Below are 26,725 nucleotides of genomic sequence, written 5' to 3'. Positions count from 1 at the left end.
ACACACACACACACACACACACACACACAGTTTGCCTTTATACATATTCCATAAATTATAGTTTAAGTACAGAGATAGTTTCTCAATATTCAAACATTTCTTCATAAATATACTGTATAACAATATGCATTTGAACAAATAAATAAAGAACACAGGATAAATTTAACACAACACTACTGTATTTAAACAACACTTTGAATCTCCTTTGTTTTTTAATACCTTTGTGATTGTCACTGCTGATGACTTTTGAAATCTTTGATTTGTTCATTGTTTTAAGTGCAAATCCCATGATTGAGTCTCAGTCCCTGCTCTGAATGATCTAGGCATTTGTCTTGATTGTCACAAGCCTACTGAGGTTCATGAAAGAACAAGGTCATAAACATTTAATGAAAAGTGGTATCACATATCTGATTATGAAAATGATCACGGCAAAAGAATGACTATAATGAGGGAGATTACAGTGGAGAAATGAGGAATTATCATAAAAGAAATTGAAACTAGAATTATATATAGTCATAGATTGCTTCCCAGTTCTTTGAAATTACAGACAGGAATATAATGAGTCAGAATTCTTATGAACAACACAAAAGTCATTGCGCAATGCATCATCAAAGAAATCATATACATTCCTGATTGTCTGAAATTGAATGGAAACAAATATGGCACACTGTCATTAGATGTCATAAATATGACAAAAATAAATGTGCATGTCGAATTGAGGAATTTTGTTCTTTATGTTCAACCATCAGAGAATCGATTTCCTTTGAGTTGAGAACAGTTGGTTCTAAAGGGATTTTGTACCTTTTGTAAACATACATATTTAGTATTCTAAACCCCTTTTCTTTTTTACTGCAGTCTGGCCCAGTACTGGCCCATATTTTGATCATTTCCTGGTACCTGGACAGGTACAGAAACTCCTGGAGAAATCAAACCTAAAGCAGAAAAAGGACAAAATCATTACATTTTGTTTAACTTTGAGTAATTTAGCCCCCAATAAATAATAAGTAAAAAATAACTAATAAGTAAATAATAAATAGAAAGCCAAAATAAATAAATAAATAAATAAATAAATAAATAAATAAATAAATAAATAAATAAATAAATAAATAAATAAATAAATAAATAAATAAATAAATAAATAAATAAATAAATAAATAAATAAATAATAAGGAATAATCTAATGTTTTTAATGCACGATAGGAAGGCAAAGCAGATGGTTTAAGGCATAGCTAGCCGTGGATTACACTGCTTTTCTGCCAGCATTGACAGCTTAGAGCAGTGTAATATTTGACCAAAAAGATATTTGACAAAAGTTTTCGTCAGTTACGGGTCGTTAGATCTAGCATTCTGCTTGCACTGAATGAGACAGATGTGTAAGATTACATTTATGTGAATTAAGGAACTATAGCATTTATTTGAATTTATTTCAGAGAGAGAGAGAGAGAGAGAGAGAGAGAGAGAGAGAGAGAGAGAGAGAGAGAGAGAGAGAGAGAGAGAGAGAGAGAGAGAGAGAGAGAGAGAGAGAGAGAGAGATTTGTCTATGCAGCATCTTTATTAACTGTAAGTATAATTATTTCAAAACCAGCAATGTTACGGATATTTTTATTGCTGAGAAATATAATGCACTGATCCAGTAGCAAAGCTATTTTATTAATAAAAGTTGCGGGACGGTGTTGACAAGTTTCTGTGCTCCTTAAAGGGTAAGTTCACCCAAAAATGAAAATTATCCCATGATTCACTCCCCCTCAAGTCATCCTTGGTGTATATAACATTCTTCTTTCAGACGAATAAAATTTGTTATATTAAAAAAGTTATATTAAACAAGTCCTGGCTCTTCCAAGCTTTATAATGGCAGTGAATTGTTGGTTCATTTTTCGAAGTGAATAAAAGTGCATCTATCCATCATATAACTGCTCCACACATCTCCAGGGGTTAATAACGGCCTTCTGAAGTGAAGTGGCGCATTTGTGTAAGAAAAATATCAAGATACAAAACTGTGTAGATTAAAACAACTAGCTTCCGGTGGTTAGCCGTACGCACGTCGACTTACCGCACTTTCATGGACTTCAAAAAAAAACCAACAGTTCACTGCCATTATAAAGCTTGGAAGAGCCAGGACTTGTTTAATATAAACCAGATTGTATTTGTCTGAAAGAAGAATGTAATATACACCTAGGAGGACTGAGGGTGAGTAAATCTTGGGCTAATTTTCATTTTTAAGTGAACTATCCTTTTAATAATTCTGCGTGTGCAGCAGCACGATCTCCGTATGAGTTTGTGCGCTAATTAAAGTTAATTAAAGTGTGTGCATTAATTTAAAACGGTGATTAAACTGACTTGGAACTACCGGTGCATTCAGCGACTGTTTTACACACCTTCCAACCAATAACAATTTAGTATACACACAGACCACGGTATATATTAAAAAAAATAAAAACCTAAAATAATACATAAGTAAAAAGTAAATAATAAATGCATCATTATGGAAATAATAAAAAATAAGTAATACATATATTTATACTAAGTAAATATAAACGATTTTGTTAGGATTTTAGACTAGCTCTCATATAGAGTGATATACTGACCTGTGCTGGTGTTAGCTGAAGGAGGAGCTGGCAGATGAGGAGAGGAGTATGACGTCTCAAACGAGCGAGGTGCAGACGGGGACGGAGGCAGCATGCAGGCGTACGAGGAGGCGGATGGAGAAGGAACAGACTGCAAAGAAAAGTTCAGTAGAGTGAGACACAAAGAAAACAAACACCTTGACAGACTGTATATAAAACATTGAATCATTTAAAATAGTATTGCAATGCAATGCAATAAAGAACAGAAGCATAGTAATAAAATATTACTCTATTTCTGCGGTACGTGCACAATATACACACCATACTCAGGGTATTCTCACAAAAATGCGTATAAATAGTACGAGTGTGCAATGTCGTGGAATGTACGCCAAAACTCATTTTGGCGTGTCTATGGCACGCTGTTTTTCGCGTGCATATGAGCAGTAGTATATTCCTGCACAACCGGAGGCTGCAGTTTCAGGACCCCAGTTTCAGGACCGCAATTCTAGGACCCTCGTTTTTTGTGACAGCGCCACCTACAGAACTGGATGATATAGCGGTGTGCTGCAGTTTCAGGACCTCAGTTCTACGACCCAGGTGGTTTAGTTAGTAGCCTACATAGTATCAAGATATTGAATCGCAGGAGTATATTTTATGTGATTTTTAAAATTCAAAATGCATCAGAGGTTAATTATAAAGTGTGTTATACCTGCTTTGATGCACAATTTTAAATTTAAACATTCATTTACACAAAATATAATTGAAAAATGTCTATCAATCTTTAAAAAAAAGTTGAGTATCTTAAAAATCTTAATTTCTTGAATTATACTGTATATTGATTAACCTCCTTAAGTTTAACTAATTAGTTCATTATCAGATAAAATAAAGATGGAATCAGTAGGCTATATGCAGTCACTAAATTACAGTCAGATATTTTAAAGGTTGTATAGAGGCAAGACAAGACTCAAGAATGATTGAAGAATATATATTTATGTCATTTTTGCAATAACAACAGCACCAAAAAGACCCCTTTTTTCATCTGTTGCTGCACAGACGGAATGGCTGTATATATATATATATATATATATATATATATATATATATATATATATATATATATATATATATATATATACACACACACACATATGATTTAACACTTGTGCACTGTTGGAGTTATAGAGAGAGAGAAAGCCAAACAGAATATTAATGTTACTCATGTCTAAGTCCAAACTCCAAATTTGTAAGTATATAAGAGCAATACCCACCAATTGAGACCATGGTACTATACAGTTGAAGCTGCATACAGCGTGATGAGGCAACTTTTGTAAACATTTCCTATATACCTTACTTAGCTAAATGGATAACGACTGAAAGTCATTATACTAATCTGGTGAACATAGTAATTTTGATAAATGAGCCACGGCACAAAATGAACTGTAGATGATAACATAAATTTAATAAAAAACTGCACAATTTATAAAAAAAACAGCAAGTGTTACAGAGATGAATATACAAATATATATTGTCATAATACCCTTCTATTTTGAAGCGCTCCATCAGAAGAAGACACCACCTCTTTCTAATGAAAGCCATGTCCATCTGTAAGATGTGTGACATTGACAGATACTATATTAGCATATACTTGAAAAAAACAAAAAAACACTGAGACTTTACCATTAACATGAAAATCCCGCTGTCATTTCCACAGTGATGGCGTGGCAATCCCTAAAATCAACAAAAGGTAATATACATGTCAAAAGCCATTGCCATCTCGGTTACATTATGAAATCTACATGATATGAAGAATGGAATATAATAATATTTGTTTGGAGTAGCTAAATATGCATTTATTAATCACTGCAATGTTATGCCCAGTCTTCTCAGTCTAGCTCCAAGGATAACAAAAAAAAAACATTTGTGCAAGATTCATACAGAATTATTATTATTTTTTAATTAAAGGATTCATTTTAATCTTTTTAATCCTTCACAGCAAACATATATCAGTACAGGCTATAAGAACGTAGCCAAAGTATAAATGGCTGAACTTGTCAAAGATTATGCATCATTTAGACAGGCTAATATTGCTAGAGCAGTTATGTGAGAATATTTTATTCTTAACTATGGTAAAACAATGAGTATTCAGCAAGTGTGTCCTCTAGTACAGTAGCTACAGGTACACACCCTTACACCAACATGCTTTTGTCATCTTTTTAAGTTTAATAATGTGCTGGCAGCTGGCTAGATGTATTATAGTCATTAAAAATCAAAAAGGATTTAATAAATCATGGCCACGCCACGATCAAGAACATCATAGTAATTAATAAAACTAGCACACAAATTCTTCAAATATAATTCAAACGTTATAAAATAAAACTTGATTGAATATCGGTACTCACAATCTGATCAGTGTCCATCGTCCATCTTAAATTAGTGTTTTGGTGATTCAATTCGGTAGGTGGTGCTGTCACAAAAAACGAGGGTCCTAGAACTGGGGTCTTAGAACTGAGGTCCTGAAACTGCAGCCTCCGGGTGTGCAGGAATACCCTTCTCCATATGAGATGCGTTTTATGGCGTATTATACATACAAACCCCCCACCCCACCACCCTAAACCTACCCAAGCGTGTGTCATATATACCCCTCACTACCCCAAACCTACCCAAGAGCGTGTCATATATACGCCCCACTACCCTAAACCTACCCAAAAGCGTGTCATATATACACCCCACCACCCTAAACCTACCCAAGAGCGTGTCATATATACGCCCCACCACCCTAAACCTACCCAAGAGCGTGTCATATATACGCCATAAAGTGCGTATCATATGCACGCGAAAAACAGCGTATCATATGCACGCCAAAATGAGTTTTGGCGAATACATTCCACGACATTGCACACTCGTACTATTTATACGCATTTATGTGTGATCGGGTTGCCATACTATATTTCACATGCCTGTCCTGTCTTGTGTGCAGATGTGGGTTTGTCATTCTGAGCATGTGCTCCTGTTATTGTCTGATCCCTACCCCTTGTTATCTGATTAGTGTTTGATTTCTCCCACCTGTTCGCTCTTGATTTCTTCCCTTTATAAGCTCCTTTGGACTATATGGAGCTTACCAGACTTGTACAGGTGATGCGGCAGGAAAACTCATAATATGTCTGCCAACACGGGGCGGGTGTTTGAGAGTTTGCCTGCCACCGGGTGGATCGTGTCCCAGTGGTCCCAGTTCAGGTGGATCGTGTCCCGTTGGTCCCAGTCCTGGTGGTCCCAGTTCTGGTGGATCGTGTCCTGTTGGTCCCAGTTATAGTGGATTGTGTCCCGGTGGTCCCAGTTCTGGTGGATCATGTCCCGGTGGTCCCAGTTCTGGTGGATCGTGTCCCGGTGGTCCCAGTTCTGGTGGATCGTGTCCCAGTGGTCCCAGTTCTGGTGGATCGTTTCCCGGTGGTCCCAGTTCTGGTGGATCGTGTCCAGTTGGTCCCAGTTATAGTGGATCATGTCCCGGTGGTCCCAGTTCTGGTGGATCGTGTCCTGGTGGTCCTAGTTCTGGTGGATCGTGTCCCGTTGGTCCCAGTTCTGGTGGATTGTGTCCTGGTGGTCCCAGTTCTGGTGGATCGTGTCCTGTTGGTCCCAGTTATAGTGGATCGTGTCCCGGTGGTCCCAGTTCTGGTGGATCATGTCCCGGTGGTCCCAGTTCTGGTGGATCATGTCCCGGTGGTCCCAGTTCTGGTGGATCGTGTCCTGTTGGTCCCAGTTATAGTGGATCGTGTCCCTGGTGGATCGTGTCCTGGTGGTCCCAGTTCTGGTGGATCGTGTCCCGGTGGTCCCAGTTCTGGTGGATCGTGTCCCGGTGGTCCCAGTTCTGGTGGATCGTGTCCCGGTGGTCCCAGTTCTGGTGGATCTTGTCCCGGTGGTCCCAGTTCTGGTGGATCATGTCCGGGGGTCCCTGTTCAGGTGGATTGTGTCCCGGTGGTCCCAGTTCTGGTGGATCGTGTCCGGTGGTCCCAGTTCTGGTGGATCGTGTCCCGGTGGTCCCAGTTCTGGTGGATCGTGTCCCGGTGGTCCCAGTTCTGGTGGATCGTGTCCCGGTGGTCCCAGTTCAGGTGGATCATGTCCTGGTGGTCCCAGTTCTTGTGGATCGTGTCCTGGTGGTCCCAGTTCTGGTGGATCGTGTCCCGGTGGTCCCAGTTCTGGTGGATCGTGTCCCGGTGGTCCCAGTTCTGGTGGATCGTGTCCCGGTGGTCCCAGTTCTGGTGGATCGTGTCCCGGTGGTCCCAGTTCTGGTGTATAGTGTCCCGGTGGTCCCAGTTCTGGTGGATCGTGTCCCGGTGGTCCCAGTTCTGGTGGATCGTGTCCGGGGATCCCTGTTCAGGTGGATCGTGTCCCGGTGGTCCCAGTTCTGGTGGATCGTGTCCGGGGGTCCCAGTTCTGGTGGATCGTGTCCTGGTGGTCCCAATTCTGGTGGCTCGTGTCCCGGTGGTCCCAGTTCTGGTGGATCGTGTTCTGATGGACTCTGTTCCAGTGGTCCCAGTTCCAGGGGTCCCTGTTCAGGTGGATCGTGTCCCGGTGGTCCCAGTTCTGGTGGATCGTGTTCCGGTGGTCCCAGTTCTGGTGGATCGTGTCCCGGTGGTCCCAGTTCTGGTGGATCGTGTCCTGATGGTCCCAGTCCTGGTGGATCGTGTCCCGGTGGTCCGAGTTCTGGTGGATCGTGTCCGGGGGTCCCAGTTCTGGTGGATCGTGTCCCGGTGGTCCCAGTTCTGGTGGATCGTGTCCCGGTGGTCCCAGTTCTGGTGGATCGTGTCCCAGTGGTCCCAGCTCTGGTGGATTATGTCCCGGTGGTCCCAGTTCTGGTGGATCGTGTCCCGGTGGTCCCAGTTCTGGTGGATCGTGTCCCGGTGGTCCCAGTTCTGGTGGATCGTGTCCCGGTGGTCCCAGTTCTGGTGGATCGTGTCCTGATAGACTCTGTTCCGGTGGTCCCAGTTCCAGGGGATCCAATTCCGGTGGTCCCGGTTTTCGCTTTATATTTTGCTTTGTAGTTGTTTCCTTTTTGTTAATAAATCATTCCATTTGCACTTGAATCCTTGCACCAGTTTTTCCTTTGTGTTTACGTAACACTAGATCACTATACAGCTATATTTGCCAAAAATGTACAACTGCATTTGGCGTCTACATTGCACACTTGTACTATTTATACGCATTTACATGCGATCGGGTTGATGTACCGCAATGCACTCAACTTGACCTTCCAATAAATTTCTAGTGAGCTTAATTAGCCAATTAACTGTCAGCATCACAGTCGGGATACTTGGTATGCTTTTATTTTTATTGCCTTTCTTCCACATCGCATATTTTAATAATAATCTTATATGAGGTTTCATTCAAAATCTCAATTCATTCTGTGAAAACAAAGAATACTGCATAAGCAATGTTCCCTTTAAGCTGCGTGCGTGGCCGCGCAGAAAAAATAAAATTCCGCGCAGACCCAGACTTGGAATGAGAGTAGAAATCCATTTGACTGTATAATTTAAATAATAAAGAATGTACTTTAAAGAAATAATTGCAGTGCTCTGTTCAACTGCTATAATTAGTGAATGTGGTTTACATGTTTCATAAAGAGAATGATGTCACGTGTGAGCGGAAGCGAGTCATGTTTGTGGTCCAAATAGCTCAATATGAGAGAAGACGTGAAATAAAACATGCTTTAAAGAAGAGTGGCTTGATTAACTGGTGGAAATAACAGATGATGGACACAGCACCGTAACAAAACAGACAATTACAGTTACACCCACACCGCAAATGCAGAGTGCAAACTCAAAAACACCTCAGTAACACACGTTAGTTTAAAGGGGTGATGAATTGAGAAATCAACTTTACCTTGAGTCTTTGATATATAAAAGTTCAACATGATATAAGAATATCCTGTAAGTTTCTGAGCTGAAAACTTCCTTGTTTGTCAAAGAAAAGCTTTTATTGACACCAGGCCCAGAAAACGAGAGCTCTCAAATATATATTGATCGATAACGTAATTGAACGGGAAACGCCGCCTCAATAGATAAATATGTACGCCTGCTTCTGTAGCCCCGCCCACCGACTCGTGGCACCTGGCTAAACGGATTGCACTACCGAGCAAAAAACATGCTGGAGATAGCAAGATATTGCGCTATGCCTGGTTGTGGAAGAACACAGTTCCTGCATAAGCTTTCTTCAGATTCTAATATTAGGAATGAGTGGATGTTTGTTTGGTTCATTTAACTACAGAATTGTTTGTAAACAAGACACAGGTCGAGACTGGATTTGGAGACATTGAGATTAAAAAACAATGCTGTGCCTTCTATATTGGATCCGGCAACACACTTATGTGAGTAAAACATGTTTTTTTATATGTGGTATTATTGCATTCTTACAGATCATTTTGATTATGTGTGCGTGTCTTACAGAACATAACTTAGCATGCTGTCACAGGCTGGAGAATCCTTTAATTGTTGTTTCATTGAGATTCGGGATCAGACTCGGACATGTATGGGCCAGGGGGCTCACAAAGCCATGTGTTTTCCAGACAGGCTACCAAAACGTAAGCCATCTGCAGGCAGGTGTATCCTAAATAGTGAAATAATATTCCTTTCTTGATCTGAGTTATTCACTCTCTTGACTTGATATTTGAAGGGCGCGCATGCGCGTGTGTTTGTGTGTGTGCATGTGTGTGTGCGGTTCGCACTTATATCCACCGATCGGGCAGGTTAAGTGATGAAAAAATTATATTCAGAGCAGGGAGAGAGCCTCAAAACCAGTGAAGAAAATATCCTATTACTCATTATTTTGTTTTTCAATGTAAAAACCACACGAACGTCATAAGTTGACCTCAGACCACAGTGTATATATATATATATATATATATATATATATATATATATATATATAGTATATATATATATATAACTTTCATGACACCTTTAAATAAATGTGTGTGGTTAGGGTTTCAAAGATGTTTAGAGAATTATAAAAGAGTTCACATGGTCCCTTGACCATACTTAGCTATTAGATCTATTTACAAACCCGATTTCAAAAAAGTTGGGACACTGTACGAATTGTGAATATAAAAGAATGCAATCATTTACAAATCTCATAAACTTGTATGTTATTCACAATAGAATATAGATAACATATCAAATGTTGAAAGTGAGATATTTTGAAATGTTATGCCAAATATTGGCTCATTTTGGATTTCAGAGCTGCACATTCCAAAAAAGTTGGGACAGGTAGCAATAAGAGGCTGGAAAAGTTAAATGTACATATAAGGTACAGCTGGAGGACTAATTTGCAACTTATTAGGTTTATTGGCAAAATGATTGGGTATAAAAAGAGCCTCTCAGAGTGGCAGTGTCTCTCAGAAGTCAAGATGGGCAGAGGATCTCCAATTCCCCCAAAGAATTTGAAGTTATCATCCCCATAGTGCATAAAATCATCCAAAGATTCAGATAATCTGAAACAATCTCTGTGCGTAAGGGTCAAGGCCGGAAAACCATACTGGATGCCCGTGATCTCCGGGCCCTTAGACGGCGCTGCATCACATACAGGAATGCTAATGCAGTCTAGATCTTTCACCCATAAAAAACATTTGGTTTGGCGCATCATAAAGAGGAAGATGCGACAAAGAAGACCTAAGACAGTTGAGCAACTAGAAGCCTGTATTAGACAAGAATCGGACAACATTACTATTCCTAAGCTTGAGCAACTTGTCTCCTCAGTCCCCAGACGTTTGCAGACTGTTATAAAAAGAAGAGGGGATGACACACAGTGGTAAACATGGCCTTGTCCCAACTTTGAGATGTGTTGATGCCATGAAATTTAAAATCAACTTATTTTTCCCTTAAAATTATACATTTTCTCTCAGTTTAAACATTTGATATGTCATCTTTGTTATATTTTGAATAAAATATTGCAATTTGAAACTTCCACATCATTGCATTTTGTTTTTATTCACAATTTTTACAGTCCCAACTTTTTTAGGAATCAGGTTTGTAATTATTTTTTAATACAAATTTAAGCATTTAAACTGATATAATAGCCTATATCCGTTTAAATACTTCAATTTGTTTTAAATTATATCATAGGCTGTTAATTATGTTATATTCCAAGCCTAATAAATAATAGATCTCACAAGGGATTGTTTAGGGATCCTTGTCATTAAAAAAACTAAACAAATTCATAAGCAATAAACAAATATTTAATATATATATATATATATATATATATATATATATATATATATATATATATATATATATATATATATATATATATATATATGTGTGTGTGTGTGTGTGTGTGTGTGTGTGTGTGTGTGTGTGTGTGTGTGTGTGTTACATCAAGGGTTAAATAAAACAGAAATGGCCTATTAAAGTTAAAAATTACAATTGCATGATGAAACCACTCTACGTACTCTGTACAGGTCTGGTACAAAGAATGTTTTTACTCAGGTGACCAATATGTCTGCCTCTGCCCAGTAGAGAAAATTTGCTTAAATTTGCTTAAAAAGAAATTAGAGGGAACTTTGGGCACAAAAAGACAAAGCGTCTTGATCGCCCCCAGGTGGTTGGTCCCAGTATAGGTAGAAATGATCAGCAAGATAAAAACTGCCTAAAATGTCAGAAACCATCTTTGAAAAAAAAAAAAAAAAATTACAATAATAATTATATATATATATATATATATATATATATATATATATATATATATATATATATATATATATATATATATATATATATATATATATATATATATATATATATATTTATATATATTTTATATATATATATATATATTGTGGTTTCTGGCATTTTAAGCAGTTTTTATCGCTGATCATGTCTACATCTTTTAAATAAGTTTGATTATAGTGATAATTATTTGATCCTATTAAAACTTAATTGACGATTGAGATTTTTTCTCTTTGTCTGTTTTCCAAATCATTCATGCATTACAATCATTTAAGTTCAGATCTATGCTCAAAAAGGGGGGTGAAAGTTAACAGGTCCATCTTGATAAAAGTTAAGACATTGTATGCAATATTTAAAAAAGTAAAATGATGTTTATAGGCTAACCAAAAAAAAAAAAAAAAAAAAAAAAACACTGTTTAAATAATATGAACATTTTGTATATCACGGTTTGAAACATTAATCATTGACTAGCCTATTATTTGCCTTATTTTTAGATGTGCATCTTCAGTAAGTCAGCTGGTATTCTGACTTTTGTAGTGCTCATTGATAACTCTTTCATTGTCACCACAAGAGGGCAGTAACACATAACAGTACAGATGTGGCATTGCAACGGTTTGCTGAGGCTAAATAGAAATATGGATCTCATAAAATGAGCAGTGGAGCCTCACCTGGACACCAGTATAGACTGAGAGAGAGCTATAACTGGGGAGAGCTGAGTCACTCTGACTGATCATGGATGCTAAACACACACAAATAAAAAAGAAGAAGAGAGAAAATTATTATGATCTCAGCGCCATGTACTGTATAGATTGCACAACAGCTTACATTAACCATTATTAAAACATCAAAACCATGAAAGAATGCAAGTGGAATACACAAATTATGTAAATCAATTGTAGCTCTACATTTTAGCTTCTTCAAAGTCTTAATAATTGTTAAAAGCAGAGAGTGACTAGTGCTAAGGTCTTTACTCCACTGAAAAAATAGTTATGTATACCATATTACATTTCTGACAATATATCTTCATAAATGCTACACATTTGACCTTTAAGTATGTAAAACTATGAATGAATTACATTTTTAGTTCAGTCGTGATAACTCTCGGAATAGTTTGAACACAATTTTATTAAATGAGTAATGTTGCTGTAGATGTAAATAGGCTTGGCTATGGCTGACTAGATCAGCCAAGTAGGCTACACAAACTTGACCACGAAAACACCAAAAAAATAAAACTGCTGCTGCTGCAAAGCAAGTACGAACACTTGCTCCATAAAACAAGGTGGCATTAGGTGCTGCTGCAAAGAGACCCCTGTAGCAGATCTACACTGTAAAAAAAAGTCTGTAAAAATAGGGCACAATGTATTGTATAAATATAAAGGAATTTTCATTATTGTTTTCTTTTACAGGTGTTGTACCTGTAAATTGAATTACACATTGCATTAGTTTGTGTTTTAAGGGTCAAAGAAATTTCTGTAAAATTACTGGATAATGTACCGGTTGAAAATTACCAGTACATTTTCCGTTTTTTTATGTTTTACAGTGTAGGCAGGTGGAGCTGGGGTGGAGGAGGGTTAAGACAATCACGCAGTCTAACGCTTCCTGTGTCGGACCATACAGGAAGAAAGATAGGAAGAAATGCTGATTGGCTGTAGTAACGGCAGCGAGACAACCAATCAACAACATGTTAGAAATTCATGACTGAACTGGGTATTTAAATTCACATGCTGGTACACTTTCAAAATGATTTTTAAACATTTAAGAAAAAGCTTTTCCCTTTTTAATATCATTTTAACATTAAGTCACACTAAGAACATGAGAAAAGGAAATAAAAAAAAATATTCTAAGCGGCAAGTATGCAAATTTTCCAATGTAAATCTCCGTTCTCACCTGCACTGTTGCCATGCGGATGATGATAGACAGCTGTATTAAAGGATGTGTTCAGAGGAGCGTGTGTTTGAGCACAGGACGTCCCGCCTCCAGACCGTCTCTGGTTTCGCAGCTTCTCCTCACGCCTCCATTTGGCTCTTCGATTGGAAAACCACACCTGTCAATCAAGGTGAAGAGAAAGAATATACGAAATGATCTATTCCAGCCTTTTCGAAGTCAGCGTAATAACAAGGACAGTAGCTTACTTGTATCCGTGCCTCTGGAAGGTCAATTTTGTTTGCAAGTCGCTCTCGTGCGAAAACATCCGGATAATGTGTTCTCTCAAACTCTGTTGGATAAAATTTAGTAGCCTGTTGATTTTTATACTTTGTCATGTAATAATTCAATACTAATGCAAAAGCTTTTCTGTCTATTTTCTTACCTTTCTCCAAGGCCTCGATCTGCTCTGTTGTGAAGCTGGTTCTGTTGCGTTGAAGTTTCCTCTTCAACTGCAGCCTCAGTTGAGACTCCTCTCCTTCATCTCTCTCTACGTGTCCTCTTCCTGCCATCCTCCCATCCGTGTCCACATGGCAGACATCTGAAATTGAATAAAAATCGATCATGGATGCTTAAAAGAAATACCTAGAAGTTTAGAAACATCGCTCAGTGCATTGCTGACCTCACAAAGCTGAATGTGTGTTATTCAGCCCTCGTCGTCAGTGAGGAACCTGGGTGTGCTCTTTGATACCAATCTTTCATTTGAAAGCCACGTTTCTAGCATCTGTAAAACCGCATTCTATCATCTTAAAAATATATCTAAATTACGGCACATGCTTTCAATGCAAAATGCTGAACAGTTAGTACATGCGTTCATGAGCTCAAGGCTAGATTATTGTAATGCTCTACTGGGTGGTTGCCCTGCTCGCTTAATAAACAAACTCCAGCTGGTCCAAAATGCAGCAGCTAGAGTTCTTACTAGAACCAGGAAGTATGATCATATTAGTCCAGTTCTGTCAACATTGCACTGGCTCCCTATTAAACATCGCATACATTTTAAAATCTTGCTTATTACTTACAAAGCACTAAATAGTTTAGCTCCCCGGTACTTAAGCGAGCTCTTAACGCATTATACTCCATCACGTCTATTGCGGTCTCAAAACTCTGGCCAGTTGATAATACCTAGAATATCTAAATCAACTGCAGGCGGTCGATCCTTTTCCTATTTAGCTCCTAAACTGTGGAATAGTCTTCCTAGCATTGTTCGGGAAGCAGACACACTCTGTCAGTTTAAATCTAGACTAAAAACACATCTCTTTACTATGGCATACACATAGAACATTTTTAACTTTCATTTTTCAATTCAATTGACTGATTGTTAGGCTGCATTAACTAGGTCAGCCGGAACCGGGAACACTTCCCATAACACCTGATGTACTCGTTACATCGTAAAAAGAGTGGCATCTACGCTAATGTTAGTCTCTCTGTTTATCCCGAGGTTTATCCCGGATCTGGGCCCTGTCCGGATCGGATGGTGGACCTGCCTGGACATGACCAGCTCATCCTGGAGTGTCTGCTGAGCCGTGTCAAATGCTGTCTCCTCCGAATTTGCCTCACTGGCACGACATGCTCAAAACCCGTCTTCGGCGCAATAATTCCGATCTTTCATGTATTCATACTCTTGTGTAATCGACGCGCCATCCCATCATTTATTTCCAAATAAATCCGTCTCTTCCGTGATACCCTGAAATTTTGAATATTCCAATCTAATATGATTTCTGACTTGTAAGGTTGCCAGAATAATAATCGTACACGGTGTGTTAATAGGCCAGAGGAGAACTGGCACCCCGACTGAGTCTGGTTTCTCCCAAGGTTTATTTTTCTCCATCACGCCCTGATGGAGTTTTGGTTCCTTGCCACTGTCGCCTTTGGCTTGGCTTGCTCAGTTGGGGACACTAAAAATATGATTAAAGTTATTCAACTTATTATACAAATAAAATGTATGAATTAGGTCTTATTTAATTCTATAAACTTAAATACTGATCTGCCAACATTGTTGCTATATGATGAATTAAAATAAGCTGATAACATCACTGTTTTCTCCAGTACGACTGTACAGCCAAATCTAATTTTGTCGCAATATTATCCTGTTTGACACTGTGAAGCTGCTTTGATACAATTGTGATTGTAAAAGCGCTATATAAATAAAGTTGATTGATTGATTGATTGATTGATTGATTGTTATAGTTAGAAACATTCATGAGATTTTATGAATTCTTAAAGCTGCAGTCCATACATTTTTTGGGTATAAAAAAGGATTAGAAAAAATGATCACATACATAACCAGCCAGTGTTCAAACCGATCTCCTTATCTTATCTGGATTCACAGTGGTAAGCTTGTAGAAATGTGTATAATTCGAGTGGTACTGGTAGTTTTCCGCTGGAAATTCGAGCATGTCGCTGTTCGTCTTTGCGTCATTACGTCACTTCTGACTCTGACACTTCTGAGTCCAGCTAGTAGTATCGCATGTGAGGATTCTGCAGGTGGCGGATCATTTATAGACTTTTCTCACAGCAGCTGGAATAATTAAATTGATCATGTTGATGGCGGATTGTAACCCAAAAAGGTCCAAATAACAATTTGCGAGATTCATCCGCAGTCAAAAGCAAAAGACTATAGAAATTTTAATCTACAGGTAACGCTTATAAAAAATCTACACAAAAGGAGTGTATTACAGAATGTGAATGTATTACATGAATGTTTTATATGTGTGTACTACAGAATATTTTTGTCTTTGAGGAGATCTAATTCTCCTGCCAGGCTGTTGTTGAAAATAAGAACTTGAAGTAACTTGCCTGGTTAAATAAAGCATCGAAATCATGAAATAGAACAAGTATGGGATTTATGTAACCAAAATGACTAAACAAATAATTAACTGGTAGAAATGTTGGTTTAAATACTGATTTTTAAACTTAACTATTGTACACACACATTTTAATGCCTTATAGTGTGTTTTATATGATGTCTTAAAGGTCCAGTAGGTGATCTGGGAAATGCTAACTTTAGCCTGCTAGCATTAAAAGCACATCCCACGCTCCCTGCAAATCACCATCCAAAGCCACGCCTCCTCCACAACACATGAAAACACACAGGGCAGCAGCGAGATGAGCAGAGACAATGTCATTGGATGATATCATGTGTCATTAAACGGTGAGAAATCTTTACAGTGAGTTATGACAAACAACAGTTTGGCTGCCAGTCTGGCTCTGTCTGCAGAGCGTACGTTAAAACGCGCTGATTACATATGATGTCTGAGTGAACAGGCTGCAGTGATATGAAAACACACACTGCGTTGACAGGGAACACGTTATCATTTCATTCAGACCGAATGCAAAGATTGAACAAACGTTGTATGGTCCTATACCTTCCACAGATGATATATACCTATAAAAATGCAGTTTGACCGCTTAACATAGTGATTGCTATAGATATGACTTTCAACCAGCATAACAAAAAAGTTTTCTGTAGAGAATCACCTATAGCGCTGGAGGTCAAACACACACACACACACACACACACACACACACACACACACACACACACACACACACACACACACACACACACATGTTGGTCTATGTGGTTTACAGGGACTCTCCATAGGCGTAATGGTTTTTGTACTGTACAAACCGTATTTTCTATCCCCTTACACTGCCCCTGCCCCTAAACCTACCCATCACAGGAAACATTCTGCATTTTTACTTTCTTAAAAAATCATCATTTAGTATGTTTTTAAGGCCATTTGAATTATAAACACATTTGGAATGTCCTCATAAACCACATTTATAGTGTAATACCAGTGTAATACCCATGTAGTTATGCAAATTTGTGTCCTCATAAACCACATAAACAGGCTCACACATACACACACACACACACACACACACACACACACACACACACACACACACACACACACACACACACACACACACACACACACACATATATATATAGTGTTTTCAATAAGGCGTAAATCATCTCACCAGTGCTGTGCTGCTGGCCGGGAACGCTGCTCTGCTGATTGTACCAGTCATTGGATCCACTCCAGTTTGAAGTGCTCTGGAGATTCAGCATGGTTAACCTCTCATACATCATGCACTTGCCCACTACAGCTTCAGAATGGAAAGAGACAAGACACACTAAGACCACTGACTCTGAAAAACAACGACAGAATCACATTAAAGTGATTTACAGTAGCATCATTTTATACATGTAAAGAAAGAGTCTATTACACGAGGGTGATAGTACACTATAACACAAATTTGTGCATTAGGAAAAAAATTATGTGTATTAAAACCTGTCTGTGACTTTATTTATTACACGTTTCTAATGACATCATTTGATAAAAATATATTACCTTACATTAGTAATGTTTATGTCACGGAGTGACTTTGTAAGGGCGGAACTAAAAGTGAGGGAGATTGGTTCCGCCCGGACCATAATTCAAAGACCAGTCGCTTCCGGGAACTCCTAGGAGGGAAAAATCAGGGCATTATTGAACGCAGGTGCAGAGACGAACGGGGCGATCGCGGATGGGGCAACTGGAGTGAAAGAGAAGTATAAAGAAGGCCTCAGAAACGGAAAGAGGGAGTTGTCTGTTGGGAGCCGATGCGGTGAGGGTTGGAGTTGTTGGGCGAGTGCCGCAGAAAGAAGGCGGAGGATATTGTTGGCGGGGCGAAGACGGAGACAAGAGTTGGGCAGAAACAGAAACCGGGCTGAGTATACTGGAGATGTGTATCTAACTGTGAAATGTTCTATAGACATGTGTAACCCATTATGAATGGTTGAACACAGGGAGATTCGCTAGAAGTATCGCCAAAGGAGGCCCTTTCGACAGGTCACGGGTAGCAGGAGAAGTATCCAGGAGCTGGAAAGAGGAGGGAAAAGAGACCTCGAGTTAGTAACGGAGTGAGTACCACAAAACCATTGTACAGTAGCATAATCATCTCGAGTGAACTATCTGTGAGCCCTTTGGTGAGTCTGTGACATTGTATGAGAGCGGCCCCACCGTGAAGGAGGATTGTGGGTGAGCCGGGACTAGTGAGTGAGAGGAGACGTTGGGGTGTTGTGGCGGCGACGTTTAAACCTGAATATTTGCTGCATCAGTGGCTCTACGATTTCCAGGACGAGTCCCTGGTCAGACGGGGTTTTGACCCTAAATTCACCAAGAGTGCGTGGAGTGCAGTGGGTGAGTCCTTGTCCTTTGCTGTGAGTGTATACACTTGAAAATCGCAGTGTGGTGCTGTGTTTGTGTTGTCAACAGCCACCTTTCAGGCCTGACGAAATCCTGTGAATGTCACACCACGGTCTGTCCAGCAGAGGGAAACTGAGAGCACAAGACCTTCCACATCTTCCTAGTTCACTGTTCATTATCAGTTCAATGAAATCACCTGTGCCTAGCTTGTTAGAGTGTTAACTATTGTATATTTAAAGACTTGCATTTGCTTGTACCTTTGCTCAGTCTTGAAGTTCTCTTGCCTAGCTCTATGCCTTTGTGTTGACTCGTTCAGACTACCCTAAAGACTTTGCTTAGACCCTTTTGACCAGCTTCTCTGGTAATCTTTTGTTTCATGTTTTGGACTCTGCTGCCTGCAAAATCCAGTGTGGATTTGGGCCTTGCTCTCCTTAGCTCCTCTGATGCTGGATCCTTTGTGTTGTCTCAAGAAGACTAAGTAAAGACTTTTTCTGGTTACTTCTATACCTGCCTCCTGTTAATATCTGCCAAATAGATCCTCACTGCTCAGTAGCCCAGTGGTTAGAACCTAGGGTTTCCAGCAACACAGTCTGGGTTCGAATCCGGACCTGACAGTGAAGGAAGTAAGCACTGAGGCGTGCAAAGAACTCATCTCCAATTATATGCCGTCAATGACATCCTGATCCTTCAGTCCCCACGTGATGGGGGTGGGAAACAATTTCAAGTAAGAACAGTGTAGATATAGTTGGAAGCCTCAGAAAAGGAACGCCTGACGTTTATTTCCTTGAAGGTCTGTGAGTTCCATCATTTCCTGTTTTCCCTGTTCTGCCCAAAGCTAAAAACCAGCATATTGTGTTGTACACCCGCCTGTATGCCCAAGTGAAGCTCCAGTTACCTTTGATGTACTTACCTTATGCCCAAAGCCAAAGGCCAGCATATTGTGTTGTACACCTGCCTGTATGCCCAAGAGAAGCCCCAGACTTACCTGTGCCCCGAGTGAAGAGCCAGTGTCCACCGTCCGTGTCCAGTTTTGTTATACTCACCTGTATGTTCTTGTGCAGTTCCATCGGCATCTGGCCGACTGGGAGTTCAGCCCGCTGGGCCGCCTCGGAGTTCGTCGCAAGTTGGATTTTAGCCTCCCTGCCCCCACCTTTTTCCATATTTTAAATAACTTAATAAAGTCTGTTTTAATATTCACTTAACCACTTGTGTGTCTGGTCATTGGGGTGTTCTTGGGACCTCCTCGAGGTGGAAACAAGGGAGGGGCGTGACTCACGCCATCTGTGGTCCACTCCGACCTGTGACATTTAGGTTCACCACTGTTCCTTCCTTGGACCACTTTTGATAGATACTGACCACTGAAGACTGGGAACACAAGAGCTGCAGTTTTGGAGATGCTCTTAACCAATCGTATAACAGCCATATCACCCTTTAGCCCAAGACTGGTTTCCCACTGAAGCGAAGCAGGGCTGAGCCTGGACAGTACCTGGATGGGAGACCAACTGGGAAAACTAGGAGCTGCTGGTAGAGGTGTTAGTGGGTCCAGCAGGGGGGGCTCACCCTGTGGTCTGTGTGGGTCCTAATGCCCCAGTACAGTGATGAAGACAATATACTGTCAAAGAGCACCGTCCTTCGGATGAGACGTTAAACCGAGGTCCTGACTCTCTGTGGTCATTAAAAATTCCAGGATGGCCTTCAGTAAAGAGTAGGGGTGTAACCCTGGCATCCTGGACAAATTTGCCAATTAATTGGCCTCTGTCCACCATGACCTCCTAATCATCCTCCTCTCCTGATTGGCTTAATCACTCAGTCTGCTCTCCACCAATCAGCTGGTGTGTGGTGGGCGTTCTGGCGCAACATGGCTGCTGTCGCATCAAGTGAATATTAAAGCTCAAAAAGAAACACACGTGCGTGCAGCCAGATCAAGAAAGGAATAATATTTCACTATTTGAGATTCACCACCCTGCTGACAGGCACAGGTTTTAGTAGCCTGTCTGGGAAACACACAGCCCGGGAGCTGTATTTCGTCTATGATTGGCTTGAAGGGCTCTCTACCGATTGGTTATCTCACGTTCATGGCAGGCTTTAAGCTAGTCTGTTTTGATCGTTATTACAACAGAAGCAAACAAAGTCAATCCAGCATACTAAGAAAAGTGCTATATGTCTGTGTCTTCAGATTTATATTTCAAGTTCACAATTTCATAGCCAATTTCATAGAAGAGATACCACAGTATGATTCAAATATGACAGATTTTATTTAGTGTGGGGGGGCATGTTTTGTGACATATGAGGACACAAATGTGTAGCCTATACTGACATGGGTATGACACAGGTATTACAAGGAGAGGGTGAAATATGAAGACATTGGCCATGTCCCCACTTTTCAAAATGATTATAAATCATACAGGATGAATTTTTTTTAGAAAGTAAAAGTGCAAAATGTTTCCTGTGATGAGTAGGGGCAGTGCAGGGGGATAGAAAATATGTTTTTTACAGTATAAAAATCAATATGTCCTAGGAATGTCCTCATATGTCACAAAAACAAATGTGTAAACGTGTGGTGTGTGTGTGTGTAGGCTATGTTGGATTGACTTAGTTTACTTCTGTTGTAAAGACGATCAAAACAGACAAAACAGACTAGCTTACAGCCTGCCATGAACTGGTTATATGAATGTATAACCAATCGGAGGAGAGTCCTTATAGCCAATCATAGACGAAAAAGGCAGTACCTTCCCCTACCATCCTGGAAAAAAAAAAAATATTGCGCCCCGGGACTACTCTTCTTCTTCTTTCGGCTGTTCCCTTCAGGGGTCGCCACAGCGAATCATCTGCCTCCATCTATTTCTATCCTCTGTATCCTCTTCTCTCAGACCGACTACCTTCATGTCCTCCTTCACTACATCCATAAACCTCCTCTTTGGTCTTCCTCTTGACCTCCTGTCTGGCAGCTCTAACCTCAGCATCCTTTTACCGATGTATTCATTCTCCCTCCTCTGAACATGTCTAAACCATCTCAACCTGGCCTCTCTAACTTTGTCTCCAAAGCATCTCACATGTGCTGTCCCTCTGATGTACTCATTCCTGATCCTATCCATCCTCGTCACTCCCAAAGAGAACCTCAACCTCTTCAGCTCTACTACTTCGAGCTCTTCCTCCTGTCTTCTCCTCATGGCAACTGTCTCCAAACCATACAACATCGCTGGTCTCACTACTGTCCTGTACACCTTTCCTTTCATTCTTGCTGGTACACTTTTATCACACAACAGACCTGACACTTTTCTCCACCCATTCCAACCTGGCTGCACACGCTTCTTCACCTCTTTTCCACATTCCCCATTGCTCTGGACTGTTGACCCTAAGTACTTAAAATCCTGCACCTTCTTTACCTCTTCACCCTGTAACCTCACTGTTCCACTTGGTTCCCTCTCATTCACACACATGTATTCTGTCTTGCTGCGACTAACCTTCATTCCTCTCCTCTCCAGAGCAAACCTCCACCTCTCTAGACTTTCCTCAACCTGCACACTGTTCACACTACAGATCACAATGTCATCCGCCAACATCATAGTCCATGGAGATTCCTGTCTGACCTCATCTGTCAGCCTGTCCATCACCACCACAAACAAGAAGGGGCTCAGAGCCGATCCTTGATGCAGTCCCACCTTCAATGTGAAGTCCTCTGTCTCACCTACGACACACCTTACCACTGTCCTACTGCTCTCATACATATCCTGCACCACTCTAACATACTTCTCTGCCACTCCAGACCTCCTCATGCAATACCACAGCTCCTCTCTTGGCACTCTGTCATATGCTTTCTCTAAATCTACAAAGACACAACGCAGAAGTCTCCTTGTCTTCTTTCCTCCTTCCAGATGACACACCTAGCACCTTCCTACCCGTCTCCCTGATCACTTTGGCTGTAGTAGTCCAGTCATCCGGAAGCCCCTCCTGAGCACCTAAAGCTTGCCTCAACTCCTCCCTGAAAACCACACAGCACTCTTCCTTTTCCAACTTCCACCACTTTGTCTTCTGCTCTGCTTTTACTCTCTTCATCTTCCTCACCACCAGAGTCATCTTACACACCACCATCCTATGCTGTCTAGCTACACTCTCTCCTTTCCTGAAGACCAAACCTGCCCATCACTTCCTCGTCCCCACTATTCCCTTCCCCAAAATGTCCATTCAAATCTGCCCCTATCGCTACTCTCTCACCTCTGGGAACAGTCTGCATCACTTCCTCCAACTCGCTCCAGAATCTGTCTTTCTCATCTTGCTTACAACCTACTTGTGGAGCATAGGCACTAACAACATTCAACATCACACCTTCAATATCCAGCTTCAGACTCATCAACCTATCTGACACTCTCTTTACCTCCAGAACATTCTTCACAAACTCCTCCTTCAGGATCACTCCATTCTTCTTCCTGTCCACATCATTATAAAACAGTTTAAACCCTGCTCCAATGCTTCTAGCCTTGCTCCCTTTCCACCTGGTCTCCTGGACACACAGAATGTCAACTTTCCTCCTCTGCATCATATCTACTAGCTCTCTGCCTTTACCTGTCATTGTACCAACATTCAAAGTCCCTACTTTCAGTCCTAAACTCTTGCCTTTCCTCTTCTCTTTCTGCCTACGGACACGCTTTCCTCCTCTCCTTGTTTGACTAACAGTAGCCCAATTTCCACCAGTGCCTTGTAGGTCAACAGCACTGATGGCAGTCGTTGTTAACCCGGGACCCAACCGATCCGGTATGGAAGTCATATTCGTGATTCGCATAATGGATTTCGCAAAATTTTCATGTCGGATGCCCTTCCTGACACAACCCTCTCTATTTATCCGGGCTTGGGACCGGCACAAAAGGTACACTGGCATGTGACCTCCTGTGGCTAGATTCCCAGGACTACTATTACATATAAAAAAGATAAGTGTGTCACACCAATCCTGTCTGATCCAATATAGAAGGCACATTGTATTTTGTATTATATTTTAATCTCAATATATCTGCAAATCCAGCTCGACCTGAGACTTGTATACAAACGATTCCACAGGGAAATAAAGTGAACACGTGTACAATCTCTTCACCACGTGAGCTGGAACTTTATTAAAAATAAAGTTCAACCACACATTCCTAATTTTAGGATCCGAAGGAAGCTTATGCAGCGGCTGTGTTCTTCCACAATATCTTGCTATCTTCTTCGACATGTTTATTGCTGCTGGCTTCCGCGATCTGAACAGCTCTATGAGTCGGTGGGCGGGGCTACTGAATTAATCGTGCTTGTAATTCTGTAGAGGCGTGTCTCATCACACGATTAGGCCAAGATGATACACACAATCGTTTTCTGGGCCCGGTGTCCATAAAAGCTTTTCTTTGACTAACAAGGACGTTTTCAGCTCTGAAACTTACAGGATATTTGGCCCCACTTTATATTAGGTGGCCTTAAGTACTATGTACTTACATCAAAAAATAAGTGCAATGTACTTACTGTGTTTAAATTGTATTGCAAAACACCTTTGCTAATATTGAGGTGGGATACGGGTAGAGTTAGGGACAGGTGTGGTGGTGTGGGTCAGTTAGGGTCAGGTGTGGTTGTGTGGATCAGTTTAAGGGTAAAGTTAGGGTCAGGTGTGGTGGCGTGGGTCAGTTTAAGGGTAGAGTTAGGCTCAGGTGTGGTGGTGTGGGTCAGTTTAAGGGTAGAGTTAGGGACAGGTGTGGTGGTGTGGGTCAGTTTTTAGGGTAGAGTTAGGGACAGGTGTGGTGGCGTGGGTCAGTTTAAGGGTAGAGTTAGGCTCAGGTGTGGTGGTGTGGGTCAGTTTAAGGGTAGAGTTAGGGTCAGGTGTGGTGGTGTGGGTCAGTTTTTAGGGTAAAGTTAGGGACAGGTGTGGTGGTGTGGGTCAGTTTAAGGGTAAAGTTAGGGACAGGTGTGGTGGTGTGGGTCAGTTTAAGGGTAGAGTTAGGCTCAGGTGTGGTGGTGTGGGTCAGTTTAAGGGTAGAGTTAGGGACAGGTGTGGTGGTGTGGGTCAGTTTAAGGGTAAAGTTAGGGACAGGTGTGGTGGTGTGGGTAAGTTTAAGGGTAAAGTTAGGGACAGGTGTGGTGGTGTGGGTCAGTTTAAGGGTAAAGTTAGGGACAGGTGTGGTGGTGTGGGTAAGTTTAAGGGTAAAGTTAGGGTCAGGTGTGGTGGCGTGGGTCAGTTTAAGGGTAGGGTTGGGGACAGGTGTGGTGGTGTGGGTCAGTTTAAGGGTAAAGTTAGGGACAGGTGTGGTAGTGTGGGTCAGTTTAAGGGTAGAGTTAGGGACAGGTGTGGTGGTGTGGGCCAGTTTAAGGGTAAAGTTAGGGTCAGGTGTGGTGGTGTGGGTCAGTTTAAGGGTAAAGTTAGGGACAGGTGTGGTGGTGTGGGTCAGTTTAAGGGTAAAGTTAGGGACAGGTGTGGTGGTGTGGGTCAGTTTAAGGGTAGAGTTAGGGACAGGTGTGGTGGTGTGGGCCAGTTTAAGGGTAAAGTTAGGGTCAGGTGTGGTGGTGTAGGTCAGTTTAAGGGTAAAGTTAGGGTCAGGTGTGGTGGTGTGGGTCAGTTTAAGGGTAGGGTTGGGGACAGGTGTGGTTGTGTGGGTAAGTTTAAGGGTAGAGTTAGGGACAGGTGTGGTAGTGTGGGTCAGTTTAAGGGTAGAGTTAGGGTCAGGTGTGGTGGTGTGGGTCAGTTTAAGGGTAAAGTTAGGGTCAGGTGTGGTGGTGTGGGTCAGTTTAAGGGTAAAGTTAGGGACATGTGTGGTGGTGTGGGTCAGTTTAAGGGTAAAGTTAGGGACAGGTGTGGTGGTGTGGGTCAGTTTAAGGATAGGGTTAGCTACCCAAATGTAACTACAGAAATTAATTACAGACGTAATTACATGCAGGTTTTCTTTTAAATGTATACACTGTGTAAAAACATGTATGTACACAATAAGTGCATTGTAATGATGAATTAAAATGTTAGTACATAGTAGTTAAGGTCACCTAATATAAAGGGAGTCTGGATATTCTTATATTATCATGACCTTATATTTCAAAAGCTCAAGGGAAAGTTGATTTCTCAATTCATCACCCCTTTAAGTTGTTATGTTTTAGCCCTCGTATTGGATTGGATTTAGTTGTTTAATACATGTTTTGTGCTGCATTTTGTATGCACTTCTTGTCCATTGCCTGCCCAGCCGATGTAGTATACCAGCTTGAATGAAAACACATTCTGACATGCATTCATGTCATTTAGGGTCAACAATATAATAAAACAGTATTTCTAAAAAAAAAAAAAAAATAGGGTTTATAAAAGTTATCAATTATTTTTTAAAGTTGTACTTTTACACATTACAATTTCTGTGGGCCAAAAAGGTTTGATATTGTAGTAGGCTACATTTTCTTTTACATTTCAACCGTTTCACTAATTATTTTGTGGCTCTTTTTATTATTTATATTTTATTCAAAGTTGCTGAAATGTCTACAATTGTCTTTTCTCAGGTTTCCATAGTTCCCATAATGACACCAGTGTTTGATGAACTGCATATTTCTTTCAATGAACTGTGAGGAAATGTTCAATAGCCTTTTAAGCCGACAGAAAGTGACTTTTTAAAAATAAAGCTACATACGCTATTCCCTAAATTAAATAAATAAATAATTAAACACTGTGATAATGTTTATGGCATTATGAAATGGCCAAAACTTAAATTGCTAAATTAAAAGTGCCAAAACCGGCTTGCATCTTAAAATAATAATAATGATAATAATACAGTTAATAATAATAATAATAATAATAATAATAATAATAATAATAATAATAATAATAATAAGTAAATTAAATGCACATTACTGATAACAAAAATCAGAAAATTATTCATATAAAATATAACCATATGCAGTGTCATGTAGGGACTTATTAATCAATAATCCCTTATTGTTTTTTTTACTGTAAATTATACATACACTTTATATTTATAATTATCCAGTTTTTAATAAAAATAAAAACATAGGCCTATGACAGTATAACAGTATAATTACAAATGATATGATATTGTAGGTATCTTACAGTTAACAGGTTCACCAGTTACTGTAGGATTTTTTACAGTGTTATTTTGTTTTGGTAAAAAAATTCTGACTGTTGTTTTTACCAACAAATTATAAGAAAATACAAAAAAGAAATAGAACAAATCCGACTCACCAGTTGTTACATTACGAGCAGCACATCCATGATATTATCCCTCTTTTTAAAGTGTTTACTTTCCACTTGCTTTGTTAACAATGACCTGTGTGCGTGGAGTGACAGAGAGATAGAAATGCATCTGCAGGCACATTTGTC

The 26,725-nt window shown here is 40.3% G+C and overlaps 1 protein-coding gene and 1 long non-coding RNA gene across 4 annotated transcripts; both read right to left on the bottom strand.

Moving 5' to 3' along the window:
• Positions 1-26,725, bottom strand: LOC137055925 (paired box protein Pax-6-like). Of its 3 annotated transcripts, none has more exons than XM_067429843.1 (8): positions 26,588-26,725; positions 17,192-17,320; positions 13,590-13,745; positions 13,414-13,496; positions 13,169-13,325; positions 11,950-12,020; positions 2,586-2,715; positions 1-932 (listed from the first exon to the last, which is right to left on the bottom strand). In XM_067429843.1, the coding sequence occupies exons 2-8, from the start codon at positions 17,301-17,303 to the stop codon at positions 847-849; spliced, it is 795 nt and encodes a 264-aa protein (XP_067285944.1). In that variant the 5' UTR covers positions 17,304-17,320; positions 26,588-26,725; the 3' UTR covers positions 1-846. The 3 variants fall into 3 exon arrangements, with proteins under 3 accessions (XP_067285944.1, XP_067285945.1, XP_067285946.1); XM_067429844.1 differs by having other exon boundaries at positions 17,192-17,362; positions 26,588-26,642; XM_067429845.1 differs by lacking the exon at positions 26,588-26,725 and adding an exon at positions 17,566-18,464.
• Positions 4,003-5,078, bottom strand: LOC137055926 (uncharacterized). The gene is made up of 3 exons (XR_010900125.1): positions 4,964-5,078; positions 4,242-4,292; positions 4,003-4,166 (listed from the first exon to the last, which is right to left on the bottom strand). It is a non-coding gene; the product is annotated as an uncharacterized lncRNA (long non-coding RNA).

The sequence above is a fragment of the Pseudorasbora parva genome, chromosome 21 (genome assembly GCF_024679245.1).
Source record: "Pseudorasbora parva isolate DD20220531a chromosome 21, ASM2467924v1, whole genome shotgun sequence".
Taxonomy (NCBI): Eukaryota; Metazoa; Chordata; class Actinopteri; order Cypriniformes; family Gobionidae; genus Pseudorasbora; species Pseudorasbora parva.
Note: the sequence above shows the minus strand (reverse complement) of the source record. Positions and strands in the feature narration are given on the sequence as shown.

What these genes read in the sequence shown, in the direction of transcription:
- LOC137055925 (XM_067429843.1), bottom strand. Translation starts at nt 17,303, where the DNA reads ATGATGTATGAGAGGTTAACCATGCTGAATCTCCAGAGCACTTCAAAC. An exon ending in CGGCCAGCAGCACAGCACTG is followed by an intron (nt 13,746 to 17,191) that starts GTGAGATGATTT and finishes ATTCAATTTCAG; the next exon opens with ATGTCTGCCATGTGGACACG. An exon ending in TTCCAGAGGCACGGATACAA is followed by an intron (nt 13,326 to 13,413) that starts GTAAGCTACTGT and finishes CTTGATTGACAG; the next exon opens with GTGTGGTTTTCCAATCGAAG.